This window comes from Mytilus edulis, chromosome 9, assembly GCF_963676685.1.
Source record: "Mytilus edulis chromosome 9, xbMytEdul2.2, whole genome shotgun sequence".
NCBI lineage: Eukaryota > Metazoa > Mollusca > Bivalvia > Mytilida > Mytilidae > Mytilus > Mytilus edulis.
Genome location: NC_092352.1, coordinates 65,865,189 through 65,881,690, shown reverse-complemented (window position 1 = coordinate 65,881,690; position 16,502 = coordinate 65,865,189). Strand labels below are relative to the sequence as shown.

General features: G+C 33.4%; 1 protein-coding gene across 1 annotated transcript in view; it reads left to right on the top strand.

Annotated features, from left to right (window-relative positions):
• The window catches only part of LOC139488880 (protein bicaudal C homolog 1-like), a 72,115-nt gene that overhangs the window by 44,686 nt on the left and 10,927 nt on the right, over nt 1-16,502 (top strand). The window contains exons 9-19 of the mRNA XM_071274832.1: nt 1,289-1,346; nt 1,954-2,027; nt 2,661-2,826; nt 3,136-3,279; nt 5,854-6,006; nt 6,638-6,724; nt 9,332-10,076; nt 12,637-12,776; nt 13,373-13,533; nt 14,113-14,233; nt 15,017-15,162. Of these exons, the coding sequence (XP_071130933.1) occupies nt 1,289-1,346; nt 1,954-2,027; nt 2,661-2,826; nt 3,136-3,279; nt 5,854-6,006; nt 6,638-6,724; nt 9,332-10,076; nt 12,637-12,776; nt 13,373-13,533; nt 14,113-14,233; nt 15,017-15,162 (1,995 nt within the window). The remainder of the gene's footprint in view (nt 1-1,288; nt 1,347-1,953; nt 2,028-2,660; nt 2,827-3,135; nt 3,280-5,853; nt 6,007-6,637; nt 6,725-9,331; nt 10,077-12,636; nt 12,777-13,372; nt 13,534-14,112; nt 14,234-15,016; nt 15,163-16,502) is intronic.

Genomic DNA, 16,502 nt, shown 5'->3' with positions numbered 1-16,502 from the left:
GATAGACAAACAGACTCCTATTTATCTCATCGTACTTAAAGCTGGTTTTCTAAAATTTTAAGAGGAAAATTTGCTTCCGATTGGCCAATGGATTTCTTTTAGTTGTGCTTTTAATTATTTTATTACTTCATCGACTGAAATTATGTTTTAAGAAGATAAATTGGAGACTGGTATGTTTATGCAGTAAAATAGCTTATTGTAAGATTGAATTAGTTGATCAAATCAGTAATTATTCAAAAACTGTTTTGTTTAGTAGATAAACTGATAATCATGATAATTGAAATTAGATTTTATTTTTATTTTGAAATTTGATATGAAATGAAAACAAAGTTCACTATGAAATACTAACTTTGCGAAAATAAGGAATATTGTTAACTACATTAATTGTACATAGATTGCTGTTTTTTTTTTACCACGCTGTAGCAGAGGGGGCCTTAAGTTTTACCGATGTCCGTATCTCAAAAGTTGTTTCTGTTCTCTAACTTAAGTTTGCCTCAACCAAACATTATGAAACTTACACAAAATGTTTATTACCACAAAATAAAGATCAAGTTTGAATTTTGGTGGCATCACTTATACTGTTCTAGAGTTTATTCTCCTTTACCAATAGAGAAATTGTTGAATTTTTGTTTCTATATAAAAAAGAAGATTTGGTATGATTGCCAATGAGACAACTGTCCACAAGAGACCAAAATGACACAGGCATTAACAACTATAGGTCACTGTACGGCCTTCAACAATGAGCAAAGCCCATACCTAATAGTCATCTATAAAAGGCCCCGATAAGACAATGTAAAACAATTCAAACGAGAAAACTAGCGGCCTTATTTGTATAAAAAAATGAATAATAACCTAAGTTTGCCTTAACCAAATGTCATGTTACATTACGTATTCCCACAAAACTCAATAGTAATTTTGCCTAGATTAGAAAAACCAGTATTTAAAAGAGGTCAATATATGTAGTATTCCTACTAATTCTCATTATATCTTAACAGAGTTTTGATTAATACAACTGTTTTGTCAGAACAGGACAGTCTTTTACCAAATAAAATAACTTTTAAGTTGATGAATAATTTGATATATTAGAACAAACCTTTATGCCATGCATTGGTGATACATTCCTACACAGAAAAGGAATATTTTTCATTTTGAACACTCAAACTTTCATGTCCAAGCAATGTTGAAAGAAAGAAGAAATGAATGCTTTTTTAAGTGAAAAGTTTATATAGAAAAAACATGGGATTCATCAGGAATTATCACACAATTGCATCTTCTAATTTTATTACAGGGTTGCCTCCCTTTGGTTCTGATGTTTGATGTAAAAGATGAAATTGAGATTGACCAAGGTAAATTTGCGTTCTCAAACCACATCACTTTCTGAAAAACTGGTGGATTTTAAAAACATGATTTTCAATCCTCTGGGTTTCAGGCATTGTAATTCAATATACCTGTGGCAGATTTAATCCCAAAAGCAACAAGCTTTTAATATGGACCAAAAGCTTACATCTCTCTTGAAGCACAAAACTTCCCTTAGAACCTGAATTGAATTTAAGCACATATATCATGTATATGTGGAATGATGTCAACCAGCCAGGCCAATAAATATAAAAAAGAAATGTCATTTCCCTGACTAAGTAGTCAAAAGAGACAATACAATATAAGATTAACACGGAGCATTTCAAGTTATTTGTGATAACATTTGCAAGGAAATAATGTAGGAATTAGGTTTATTATATAATCAGATGTTCAGCAAAACAAATTTGCTATAAACAATGTCCAAACAATATCATAGACTGAAAGGAATAGAAGTTATCTTATGAACACATACGTTAACTGTGAAAAAAAAGCTAATTGTGCTTGAACATGTGTTGAATGCTGTCTCATTGATTGTTACACAGCATCTCATTATTTCATAATTATAAATTGACATATTTACATGTATTGTAATTTCAGGAAAGATAACCCAGTTGATGGAACATTTAGATGTATTTATTAGTGTTAAACCAAAACCAAAACAACCAAGCAAGGTAACTAAATGTTAAGTCAATTTTTATTTTTATTAGAATTTTAGAAATTAAAAAAAAAAAATCGAACTAACACGTCATAATAAACCTACACTGAAATAAGTTATAATTTTTACACAGAATAATAGAGACCATTTACAAAAAGACTGGAGATTGTAGAAGAGGTGTTTTCTAGTCTACATGTGAAACAAAATTGTTAGGAAATATCCAATATGTCTAACAGAACATTTTTCATGTTATATCTTTACATTTGTTAGAACATCTTCAGCAATGAATTAACAACCCAAGCTCTTTTCATATGGTCAGGATATTACAAGCATCTCTTGACATCCACTTCACATTTTAGTTAAGGAAAGCATGCTGTTTGCCTCAGTTTATCATCCATGATGTGATAGACATTTACAGAATCTAAATTGACTTATAAATTACAAAGTGATCTGGATTTCAAATTGAATATTGTTCACTGAATAGTTTGATGTTTTCCATTTTTCCATACACTAGATTGTTATTTATCAATAAAATTTATTTTCCAATCATATAGAAATTGATAACTTTTCTTATTATATATTATATCATTTCAGAATAATCATATTGGGTGTTATAAATCTGACTTTAGTTAGTTGTTTTATTTTTTAGTCTGTGATTGTTAAAAGTATTGAGAGAAATGCACCAAACATGTACTTAGCAAGACTGACCCTTCTGGGTCTAAAGAAAGATGGGAAGAATTATCCTCCGTCCTGTTCTACAAATAGTCCTTTCCCAAACCTGTCTCCAAATAATGGCCTGGGCCTGTCGGCATTAGGTATGTTTGTTGCTCAATTAAGTACAAATTAATGAAATGAACAAAAAGAGGTATGATTGATGTCTTGGTCATACTTTATAAACGCATACTTATTTTCAAAGGAATTTGTGTCTAATTAATTTTATTTGTTTAAAAAATGTAGGCATATATAACATTTATAAAAGTCTTATGAGAAGGGGTGATCAATAGCTCAAAACATTGAACCTGATGGTTAGCCTCCTTTCTTTTATATTGGAAATCATAGAAATATAACAAATGTTCAAAATCTTTGAAAGTGTAAAATATTGTTGGGTTTTTTTTTAACTTTAGGTTTGTTTGGTCCAGGGTTGATATCTGTAAATACAACGAATTCACTGCTGATGTTAAATGGACACAGTCCAAACACCTTAGGAAGTCAACAAAGTAGTCCCAATGGACAAAGTCCACAAGTCAACTGGGTTACTGCAGCTCCATGTAAGTGCAATAACTGTTGTTGAGAGCGTCTTATCAGTTTTAAGAGCTAACTGTTGTTCTTTTCTGGTGAATCTCTTAATCTTTTTCTTTAGTATTTTCTGTTACTCTTCCTTAAATTAACTTACTACCATGATTAGTAATTTTCAATTGGAAATGTTACTGATTTTTCATATGACAGTATTGGTTATATGTTTAATTTTAACCTATTATTATACCACCACATTTTTTTTTTGTGTGTGATATTATGATGTTGTTTTCAACGTCATCTGCATCGTCCAAAGACACATTTAGCTTCCGGACAATAACTTATGTAAAAGTGAATGGATCTCTATGAAATATAACAAGAAGGTTCCATACCACAAAAAGAAGGACAGAATTGATTTTGGGGTAATGCCTGGTACCTACAGTTTAAGAATTAGGAACCAAAAACAAGCATTTTTGCAGTTTCCAGACAATAACTTGTGTGAAAGTGTATGGATTTCTCTGAAATTGTACCACAAGGTTCCATATCACAAAGGGAAGGCTGGGATGAAGTATGAGGGTAATTGCCCCTAACATACAGAAATAAGGGGCTAAAAAGGGGCAAATACCTAGCATTTTTTCTAGTTTCCAGACAATAGCTTGTGTTTTATTGTATGGATCTCTCTAAAGTTGTACTACAAGGTTCCATACCACAAAAGAAATGCTGCAATTGAGTTTGAGGATAGTTACTCTAAGGGTGGGTGGGATTTTTTTTTTCTCCAATTTTTTGGGGGGGTTCATATTTTTTTTACCAAAATATTTCAATTACAGTCGAACCTCGTTGTATCAAACTCGGTTGTATCGAAAACTCAGATGAGTCGAAGTAATTTCTCTGTCCCGGTAAAATTCCTGTTTGATCAATGCATAGTTACCTCTGATGTGTCGAACTCCGTTGATTTAAATACTCGGTTAAGTCAAGTAAACTTTATAGTCTCGTCGAAGTAAAAAAATGTTAATTAACCCCGATATCTCGAACTTCGAAAGTAAGAATTTTCGAAAGACCTAAATTAAATGATAAAAATTCAAATCTGATATATTTCTTATATGTCACCTAATCATTTTCAAAAGAGATTAAAGCTGAGTAAACATACTTGCTTGTATAACAGTTAAAATGACATGTTTATGGTGACCACTAATTAACACCTTTGTTGATCGTTCAAGCGGAATGTTAGTGTGTTGAACATTTTTCATCTGAGATAAAAACGAAACAAATTTAGTTGACCCAAGCTGAAATTAAATGAATCGTTAGATTTAAAACTCATTAATTACCATAGATAAAAGGATTAGGACAATTATAATTAATTCATGATAATTTAATGTAAAGCAGACAACCTCATCAGAGACCGTTCAGAACTTATTTCGTGCCGCGAGTGATTTCATAATTTATAGCGACTGACCTTTGTAAACATTTGTGTAGACTTTTGATTTTATTTGTGTATGATTTGAATCTGTACTTGTATTTTTATGCCCCACCTACGATAGTAGAGGGGCATTATGTTTTCTGGTCTGTGCCTCCGTTCGTCCGTCCGTCTGTCCGTCCGTTCGCTTCAGGTTAAAGTTTTTGGTCAAGGTAGTTTTTGAAGAAGTTGAAGTCCAATCAACTTGAAACTTACTACACATGTTCCCCATGATATGATCTTTCTAATTCTAATGCCAAATTATAGTTTTGACCCCAATTTCATGGTCCACTGAACATAGAAAATGATAGTGCGAAGTTCAGGTTAAAGTTTTTGGTCAAGGTAGTTTTTGATGAAGTTAAAGTTACATCAACTTGAAACTTAGTACACATGTTCCCTATGATATGATCTTTCTAATTATAATTCCAAATTATAATTTTGACCCCAATTTCACGGTCCACTGAACATAGAAAATTATAGTGCGAGTGGGGCATCCGTGTACTATGGACACATTCTTGTTAATTATTACAAAGGACCAACCATGAAGATTGAATACACAATCATAATGTGTCTTATCGAGAGAGAAAAAGGCACACTGTTCATTGTATCTAGTTAACAAAATTCTCATACCGTATTTCATGCATTCAAAATTTATGACGACACACTCGACCTCGAATGAGTCAAACCTCAGATGAGTCAAATACTTTGGTCCGGTCCCTTCGACTTCGACACAACAAGGTTCGACTGTATTTGAAATTTATAAAAAATTTTGAAAAGCATGGTATTTTGCAATTGATTTTTAACATCTTTGACGTTGTGTTGTAAACTTATATTATGTCAAAACTTTGATTGCAATCCAAATTCAGACAGTATCAAGCTTGAATATTGTGTCCAAACTTGCCCCCTACTGTTCTGCTATCAACCTCTGCAGTCATATCAGGTTGCGCTCAGCGAAGCATTTTATTCTGAAGTTATGTTAAAAAAACAAATTATTTTTTTCTATTACAAGGGCTAAATCGACAGAATAACGCACAAAACAATTATTATTTCCTAGATGTTAAATGTAGCCATTTAGACTATTCTGAAATCAGTTGTACAGACATTGTACTAATGGTATAGGTATATTTTAGTTATAATTAAAAACTTATACTTTCAGGTATATATCCCCCTATGATGGTGTTAAACACCCCGGTAGTACCTACATCCGTCCAGTCACAGTTAGAACTCCTGTCTCAGTGTAATGCTGAATTACAGAAAGAAATAAGTCAAAATGGAGGCATTAAACAGGCCTCTGTCTCAGTTAATCAAGGTAAGTGGTGATAATAGTTTCTATTCAGTAATTTGAACATAGTCTTTCATTTTCAACAAGAGCAGTTTGAAAAGCCCAGTATTTAAACCAAAAAACAAACTTTTTTACCTGACCAATATTAATTTCAGTAACTAATAACAGAATTTAATAGCTTTACATACAGTTCAAATTGTAAGGAAAACTGGAAAACAAATAAAAAGATTAGGTATATTTTTATAAGTTGTGTATCCAGAATTTTCAAAAAGGGGATCCCACCAAGGCAATGTTAGAAGCGGTACTTTAAATTTTTTTAAACATTAACCATTTATATAGTTTTAAAAGGGTACCCAACCCTAGATCCAAGTGTGCTTTAAAAAGGGCTGTAGCAGAAATGAATGATCTATTGAGCCAGGAGGCTACCAGTATTACTTGTATTACCCAGTTTTAATAAATTACGTTTCTTATGTCTTGTGCTGTTTATTGAATATATGTTCTGATCTCTTCATTATGGCAGCAATCAAACTGAATTTCACAATCATTGTTAAAATTTATTTTTGTATTAAACATAAAACTAAGTCTGATTTACCAGTTTACTTTTTCCCTGTGAAGATTAGGTTTAATTAGTTTTATTATGAAATGATGTTTTTTACAGTGCCAAGTAACAATCAAAGTGAATCAAATAGTCCCTCCAGTAGTCCCCATGAGAAAGCCAGTCAGATGGGCAGAAGTCAGTCTGCTGGTAAGTAAAGTAGTCCCTCCAGTAGTCCCCATTAGAAAGGTCAGATGGACAGAAGTCAGTGTGCTGGTAAGCAGGGTGGTGGTCACGATTTTCGCAATTTGCGAAAAAATAATAATTGTGGCGATAAAAATTCGACATTTGCAAAAGAATTTGGCAAAAGAAATATATATAACGATTTATTTTCTTCCATTTTGTTTATTTACTTTTTTTCTCGGACTTTACCCGATCAGACATTACTCAGACTTCACCTTGACCTCATTAAAATTTGGGAAGAAAATCAATAATCAGGGTTGAGTTCAATATCGTAGCAGCTACGTAGCCACTGCGTAGCTGCTCTACGTAGCTGCTCTATGTAACTGCTATCAATATATAATTAACAACTAGTCTATAGCTACACATTCAATAGTCAAAATCTACGTAGCACTACGTAGCCGCTACGATATTGGATGCAACCCAGCTGATTGCATTTTATAGCTATCAACAACAAAGGACTAATTAATAAAGGTGTTGATTGAATTGTTTGACAAAATGATATGGTTAAATAGCTTCTGCTAAATGTCACATACAGAATTCATTTACCACTTTGCCATGCACGTGTTTGAAGCAAACTTTTGACGTCTCCTCTCCTTTTAAAGATAGTTTAGAAAAGAAAGCTGTTGTGACGAAAAATGTTCAAAAGCAAGACATAATCTCCGATTTAAAACTTTCATTATCCTTTGACTTTAATATAGGTAATTGATTAGGGAGACTACTTTAAAGTCGTTTGAGTGACACACATGTTTCAAGCATAGTTTTACCTCTCAACTTTTTCATTTACGATGGTCAAGAAAAGAAAACTGTTTTTATGAAGAAATCTATCCAAAAGGTTTGGAACAACCCCTCGAACGAGAGTAACCTTTCAATGTAATGACTACACATGAAATGAGGGATCAATTTCATGTGATAAAAGCTTGTGTTTTGTTGTAGAAACCACTTCTTAGTACAAAAGGGCACATCAGTATTTTTCTTTTAAAGAAACTTTCCCTACCATTTATACTGGTATTATATGATCAAAACATGTCCATTAATTTTTTTATATTCCGGGACTTATATCTTCTTTATTATTAAAAGTATTTTAAAATACAATGAATATTTTTCCCTTTTAAGTTAAAAAAATTATGTTGTTTAAAAGTAGATGTTTAGTGTTTATTCATTAAAATGTAGACTCTAAAATAAGTTTGAGAGAATAATCATAGACACAATGGGACAAAATCATCTTATTTAAGGAAAGGGGGGTAGAAAAACAGGTAATTTTTAAACGAGAAATATATTTATGTGACTTTGCGGGAAAAAAAAAATAAAGTGGCAAAAAATATATTGTTTTGGCGAAAGAGGTGGCGAAAAAAAAAATAATTGACCCAGGGGAAACCCTGCTGGTAAGTAAAGTAGTCAAGTCTAGTAACAATCAAAGTGAATCAAATAGTCCCTCCAGTAGTCCCCATGAGAAAGGTCTGATGGGCAGAAGTCAGTCTGCTGGTAAGTAAAGTAGTCCCTCAAGTAGTCCCCATGAGAAAGCCAGTCAGATGGGTAGAAGTCAGTCTGCTGGTAAGTAAAGTAGTCTCTCCAGTAGTCCCCATATGAAAGGTCAGATGGGTAGAAGTCAGTCTGCTGGTAAGTAAAGTAGTCTCTCCAGTAGTCCCCATATGAAAGGTCTGATGGGCAGAAGTCAGTCTGCTGGTAAGTAAAGTAGTCCCTCAAGTAGTCCCCATGAAAAAGCCAGTCAGATGGGTAGAAGTCAGTCTGCTGGTAAGTAAAGTAGTCCCTCAAGTAGTCCCCATGAGAAAGCCAGTCAGATGGGTAGAAGTCAGTCTGCTGGTAAGTAAAGTAGTCTCTCCAGTAGTCCCCATATGAAAGGTCAGATGGGTAGAAGTCAGTCTGCTGGTAAGTAAAGTAGTCTCTCCAGTAGTCCCCATATGAAAGGTCAGATTGGCAGAAGTCAGTCTGTTGGAAAGTAAAGTAGTCAAATCTGTAGAAGTTACATAAGTTTCTACTCAGGACTCCTTCAAGTCAGACTGAACTTACCTGTTTAAGAATAGCTATGTCTACCCATAGCCAAATACTACAGCACTCACTATTCACCAAAAGAAACTGTAAACCTTTTTTTAATATCAGAAACTAGTTAGTTATATATAAAATACATGTAGTTGGTCAGTAGAGTATTTGTCAAAAGTGAATAAAAATATATGGTATTTGCCAAGAAGATATAACAAATGGAAGTTTTTAAGGACCTTGACTGCTATACAGCTCTTGAACGGTCGGTCAAGAAGATAGCAACATTAATATAAAAATGTTTCAATAGATGTCTTATTCAAAAAGTGCTCAATTCCCTTCAGTCAAAAACAATATAAGGAGAAGGAATGTTTGAAGCATTATTTTGGTCTTGTAAGTTCCTCAAAAATGTATTATCATGTTTGCCTGAAAAAGCATTCTCAACAGATGAAACGTGAGCAATTAAAAACCTGAAAACAGAAGAAAAATAGTTAAAAAATAAAATACATTTATAAGATTTGTACATGTATATTGATGTCAATATAATATGAAAAATAATTATCCCTTTGTTTATTTCAGTGGATTTATCCAACTTTCAGAAGAGTCCGAATTCATTTAGCGGTATGATAACACGTGAAAATTTTGAAACCGATCCTAACAGTAGTGCTCATACACATGATCTGTTAGGTTTAAGTAAAACTGTAGATAATCAGAAATCCTTACAACTGGAGAGTAGTCAAGGGAGACGATCCTTAGAAAGTAGTCTCTCTCATGAACAATTGAGGACAAGTCTCTCATGTGGACATTTAGAAAATAGCATGAACAGAGCACGTCATGAAAGTAACATTACTCAGCATAACTTGGAAAGCAGTTTGAACAGAGTGCGTCATGAAAGTAACATTACTCAGCATAACTTGGAAAGTAGTTTGAATATGAACAATCTTGCAAACAGTTTGAATCAAAGAACACTTGACGGCAGTCAAAATCGCTCTGGTTTTGAAAGCAGTATTAGTCGACAGACACTTGAAGATAATTTAACTCAAACTGCACTGGCAAACAGTTTGGGAAGACAAGCTCTGCAGGACAGTATTAGTGCATCATTGTTAGCGAACACTTTGAATAAACAAATGTTAGATGGAAGTTTGAATCGTAATAGATTAGATACCAGTCGTAATAGACAGTTATTAGAAGGCAATTTGAACAGGGCTGTATTAGAAAACAGTCTTGGAAGACAACCTCTTGAAGGAAGTTTGAATCGAAATATTCTAGAAAATAGTCTTGGAAGACCAAATTTAGATGGACCTTTTCACCGAGCTGGTCTCATGTAAGTAAGATAAGCTGATATAAAGCTCATGTAATGGAGTACAGTAGTAATAAAATTTTTACCATCAAATATCAGATTCTTTCTTTACACTTTGACAAAGCCTTGTATTCTATCTACTTGTTTGCCTTGTACTAATAAGTTTCATATTTCGAGACAATATAAAATAAAATGTTGTATTATTGCTAAGACAACTCTCCACCAGATAAGAATGAACATGTATGTTTAGTTATTGTATATTGTTTAATTCCAGGAATCCAGACCATGTACCTGATGCTGAAGCATTGGGACTTCTAGAGAATCATCTCCAAAGTTTGGATCACAAAGATTCCACATTGTTTATTGTATTTTGTTTAATTCCAGGAATCCAGACCATGTACCTGATGCTGAAGCATTGGGACTTCTAGAGAATCATCTCCATAGTTTGGATCACAAAGATTCCACATTGTTTATTGTATTTTGTTTAATTCCAGGAATCCAGACCATGTACCTGATGCTGAAGCATTGGGACTTCTAGAGAATCATCTCCATAGTTTGGATCACAAAGATTCCACATTGTTTATTGTATTTTGTTTAATTCCAGGAATCCAGACCATGTACCTGATGCTGAAGCATTGGGACTTCTAGAGAATCATCTCCATAGTTTGGATCACAAAGATTCCACATTGTTTATTGTATTTTGTTTAATTCCAGGAATCCAGACCATGTACCTGATGCTGAAGCATTGGGACTTCTAGAGAATCATCTCCATAGTTTGGATCACAAAGATTCCACATTGTTTATTGTATTTTGTTTAATTCCAGGAATCCAGACCATGTACCTGATGCTGAAGCATTGGGACTTCTAGAGAATCATCTCCATAGTTTGGATCACAAAGATTCCACATTGTTTATTGTATTTTGTTTAATTACAGGAATCCAGACCATGTACCTGATGCTGAAGCATTGGGACTTCTAGAGAATCATCTCCATAGTTTGGATCACAAAGATTCCACATTGTTTATTGTATTTTGTTTAATTACAGGAATCCAGACCATGTACCTGATGCTGAAGCATTGGGACTTCTAGAGAATCATCTCCAAAGTTTGGATCACAAAGATTCCACATTGTTTATTGTATTTTGTTTAATTACAGGAATCCAGACCATGTACCTGATGCTGAAGCATTGGGACTTCTAGAGAATCATCTCCATAGTTTGGATCACAAAGATTCCACATTGTTTATTGTATTTTGTTTAATTACAGGAATCCAGACCATGTACCTGATGCTGAAGCATTGGGACTTCTAGAGAATCATCTCCATAGTTTGGATCACAAAGATTCCACATTGTTTATTGTATTTTGTTTAATTACAGGAATCCAGACCATGTACCTGATGCTGAAGCATTGGGACTTCTAGAGAATCATCTCCATAGTTTGGATCACAAAGATTCCACATTGTTTATTGTATTTTGTTTAATTACAGGAATCCAGACCATGTACCTGATGCTGAAGCATTGGGACTTCTAGAGAATCATCTCCATAGTTTGGATCACAAAGATTCCACATTGTTTATTGTATTTTGTTTAATTACAGGAATCCAGACCATGTACCTGATGCTGAAGCATTGGGACTTCTAGAGAATCATCTCCATAGTTTGGATCACAAAGATTCCACATTGTTTATTGTATTTTGTTTAATTACAGGAATCCAGACCATGTACCTGATGCTGAAGCATTGGGACTTCTAGAGAATCATCTCCATAGTTTGGATCACAAAGATTCCACATTGTTTATTGTATTTTGTTTAATTACAGGAATCCAGACCATGTACCTGATGCTGAAGCATTGGGACTTCTAGAGAATCATCTCCATAGTTTGGATCACAAAGATTCCACATTGTTTATTGTATTTTGTTTAATTACAGGAATCCAGACCATGTACCTGATGCTGAAGCATTGGGACTTCTAGAGAATCATCTCCATAGTTTGGATCACAAAGATTCCACATTGTTTATTGTATTTTGTTTAATTACAGGAATCCAGACCATGTACCTGATGCTGAAGCATTGGGACTTCTAGAGAATCATCTCCATAGTTTGGATCACAAAGATTCCACATTGTTTATTGTATTTTGTTTAATTACAGGAATCCAGACCATGTACCTGATGCTGAAGCATTGGGACTTCTAGAGAATCATCTCCATAGTTTGGATCACAAAGATTCCACATTGTTTATTGTATTTTGTTTAATTACAGGAATCCAGACCATGTACCTGATGCTGAAGCATTGGGACTTCTAGAGAATCATCTCCATAGTTTGGATCACAAAGATTCCACATTGTTTATTGTATTTTGTTTAATTACAGGAATCCAGACCATGTACCTGATGCTGAAGCATTGGGACTTCTAGAGAATCATCTCCATAGTTTGGATCACAAAGATTCCACATTGTTTATTGTATTTTGTTTAATTACAGGAATCCAGACCATGTACCTGATGCTGAAGCATTGGGACTTCTAGAGAATCATCTCCATAGTTTGGATCACAAAGATTCCACATTGTTTATTGTATTTTGTTTAATTCCAGGAATCCAGACCATGTACCTGATGCTGAAGCATTGGGACTTCTAGAGAATCATCTCCAAAGTTTGGATCACAAAGATTCCACATTGTTTCCTTTCCCATTTGCTGTTGATTATGAAGAAAGAAAACTGATGGCTAATAAAGGTATAGAAATTTAGTTAATTTAGTTATGGTACATTTAGAACATAAAAAGATGTTTGTTTGTTGCTTTATTTTATAGTAAAAATGGCATAAAATGCAATAAAAATGACTCACTCACTTGATAGCTTTATTCACATTTGTAGATAACTCAAATTCAAATGAGTGCCTAATGTGTTCCATTGCTTTATAGAATGCAGTGTTTAATTTTAAGTTTAAATTACAAAATGAAACCGTCTTACCCTTCAGTGCACTTATATTTGTCATGTTTGTTTCCCTAAAAGTGTCAAGCAAGCTAGGTTGGTTTATTTCAAAATATATGATACTGTAGATTTATTATTATTCGTTGGATATCATTTTTTCATGGTTTTTATGGGTACAAGTTAAATGTTCAACCAATTACACATTTTCTATAGGATTGTATTCAGAGATTAGTAAAAATCAAATACCCATGAAAATCACGAAAATCCACGAAAATTTATCAGCAGATTCTTATTCTTTTTTAAATGATTGATATGAATATATATATTCTGTACTTGTCTTTTTAAATGAAACATAAACACATCGATTAATTGATGTTGATATTCTAATTTTATTGACAGCTATGCAAAAGAAACCAGAGGGTGAATCTCGTACACCAACTGATTTATGGTCGGGGATGGGATTTTCTAAATCAATGCCTGCAGAAGCTATCAGAGAGAGGCTTGCTAGACAGTTACAGAGCATGCAGCTTTGTGACCCAAATATGACTACCACTTATGAGGTATTATTAGAAACATATCTTGTATTTATAAATTGTCATGCTTTTCATGTGTTTTCCTCTCTATATATATTGTAATAACCCAAACAGACTGTGTATATTTGAATATAAGCTATTTACAGATTTTCCGAAGGCTATCACTTGGGTGGCATTAGTTGCATTCTGATGTAAAATTGACAAAAAAATATAAAACAAGACATTTGAAATGTTGTCTGTTTGTCTGTTCACATATATGGTATAAATTTTTGAATTTTTATTTTATGTTAAGACTGTTATGTTAAATACTAAAATATCAAGACCCTTTTCCATTTATTGTTTTATGCATGAAAGGGAGATAAAAGAGGAGGCGAAAGATAACGGGCGACATTTAAACTCAGAAGTCGAAAAATAACTGACAATGCCATGGCTCAAAAGAAAAAGGCTTACAGACAAACAATATTACATAAAACAAGACACAAAATACTAATGACTAAGCCACACGAACCTGATATCAAAAACTGATTTAGTGGTGGGGAATATAAATTACCTCCCTTTTATAACAAACTATACATATGCATTCATCTTCTGTTTAACACTTTTCAGTCAGCTAATGAACAGCTTGCAGAGGAAATAGAACATGATCCATGGAATGATCAACAAACAGTCCCTCATAAGAAACCTCTTAACGCTGCCCCAGGGGAATATCCAAGTCCAAGGAAAAAATGTACGTAGTTATAATAACAAACAATCCTGCATAAGAGATTTATTGACTGTGTACCAGATAATATATGGGTCCTTTGAAAAATAATACTTTTATCACAAGTGTCATCTAGTTATTGTTAACAAGACTCGGTATTTATACAATGTACTCTTTGGACAACTTTAAAAACAGTTGCTGTTTGAAAATCTTGAACCACAACATTTTTCCGATTATATTAAAATTCTATGATTTGTGCTTCTATCATAAAAGTTGAATGGTTTTTCAATTAGATTATACATGGAACCGAAAGAAGATACATTGAAATGAGGGAACCACTAGCAGAAACAGCTTCACAAATTAAAGGGTTTATGAACATTGAAGGAACATTTGTAATCGCCACCATGAAAAGAACTTTTAAAATGAGGTTTCAAAATTGTTTTAATTGAATGACATTTGATAAAGCAAAAATGTGTTTGAAAGAATCTTTGAAAAGACACAAGAAAGATGATGAAATGATTGTATATATAATCTATTCAACATGACATGTGCATAAAAGAATAACCAATTAAGTTGTAATTGCTGTTCAACACTCTAGTTATGTTGTAAGACTACTTGTAGTGCTATGCAAATGTTCATTTTTAGGAATTTTGTGAATGTGGAGTATTTGATGTGATAGATAAAGATAAGTGCTTAAAAGAGGGAAATGATATCAAGGAAGCAAAAATAGTCATGCAAGAGGGAAAATTCTCCAAGAACTAAAAATCCTAGAGTTTGTTTTTAATTTGAAATAGCTGTGTTATTTTTCAGATGATATGTGTTTGAGTAGTAGTAACCATGTGGATAGTGGTGCCCTGCCACAAGTCAAACCATGGTGGACAACTAGTATTGAACTGGCTGAACTCTTCAGTAAACTTGGTTTAGGCAAATACACAGATTTGTTTCAGCAACAAGAGGTAGGATTTTGTTGTAAACAAATAAAGGGAACAAACTCAGATGCAGTATTATATGTTGAAGATTTTCTCAGTTCACAAACATCAAGTATGTGCTTAGCTGCAAAACATCAAATTATTTGTGCAAAATGTTAAAACAAGAAGAAAATCTTGAACTTCTTGATTGTGAAAATACAATTCTTCCTTTTTATTTTTGTTTTATCATAATAGACTATTTTCATATAACCGACTTATGACTCTGGTTTATATTTTTTTTGACAGGTTACCTACGACATCCTGGTACTTGGTCAATTAAGAGCAACGTAAAGAAGTAACATCAAGCTTATAATCTGTACAATTCTTTGGGAAAATGTAAAGTTTTCTATAAACGACAAACTCATCGGAAAATATTAAAATTTCCCCTCAAATTACACCGATTAAATGTTTGATTTTACTTATTATGCCTGCTCTTAATTGACAGAGTATCAGGATGTCGTCGGTAACCTGTTGAAAAATAATATACACCGGAGTCAAAAGTCAGTAATATGAAAATAGTCTATTGCTACATATTATTGTAAGAATTCAATATAGATAATTTCAGACAGCAAAGAGAACACCAGAAGTGACTGTTATCTGCTTATAAATAATAGCAGGGATCGGGGCACTGGATTTGTAAAGTGTATTTTTAAAATCACAGAACAAAACATGTAATACAATTTATTGCCCTTTCCTACGCCTATATCACCCTGCTCTGTCGCTCTGTAATTCTGGTATCAAGACTTCACAACGAAACCACCCATTATTAGTGACATCACAATATGAGAGGAGAAGTTATCAGCAACGTCACAATGCGAGCGGTACCGATTATCTGGTTGTCTGCATGTTGGTATCGTAAAATATCAGCTGCGAGACATAATATGAAGCTTTTTTTTTAGTAAGCACAGCGAACAAGATCAAAAATCCTTCATATTATGTCGAGCAGCTGATATTTTACAATATTAATATGCCGATAACCTGATAATCAATTTATCGGGCTGTATTTGCGTCTTTTGGAAGTATTGTCTTAGTTTCACCAGCAACCGGAAGTTGACTTGATAAGTTCGGGTCAAACTTATCAACGTCGGTTCAAACATTATGACGTCGCTGATATGTCCGGGTCAAAGTTATTAAGGCCAGGTCAACGTATTTGACGTCACAAAGCCGTGATATGGAGTTTTATTAAGAGCTGAGCAGATTGATATAGACAGTTGGACGACCTATAAAAGACGTTATCAAGCTTGCTTTCGTCAAGCGTAAAACTGTGTTAGGAAGAGGGAAAAGACCAGTAATTGTATGATAAACAGATAATTGGGTTTTCTTCGTAT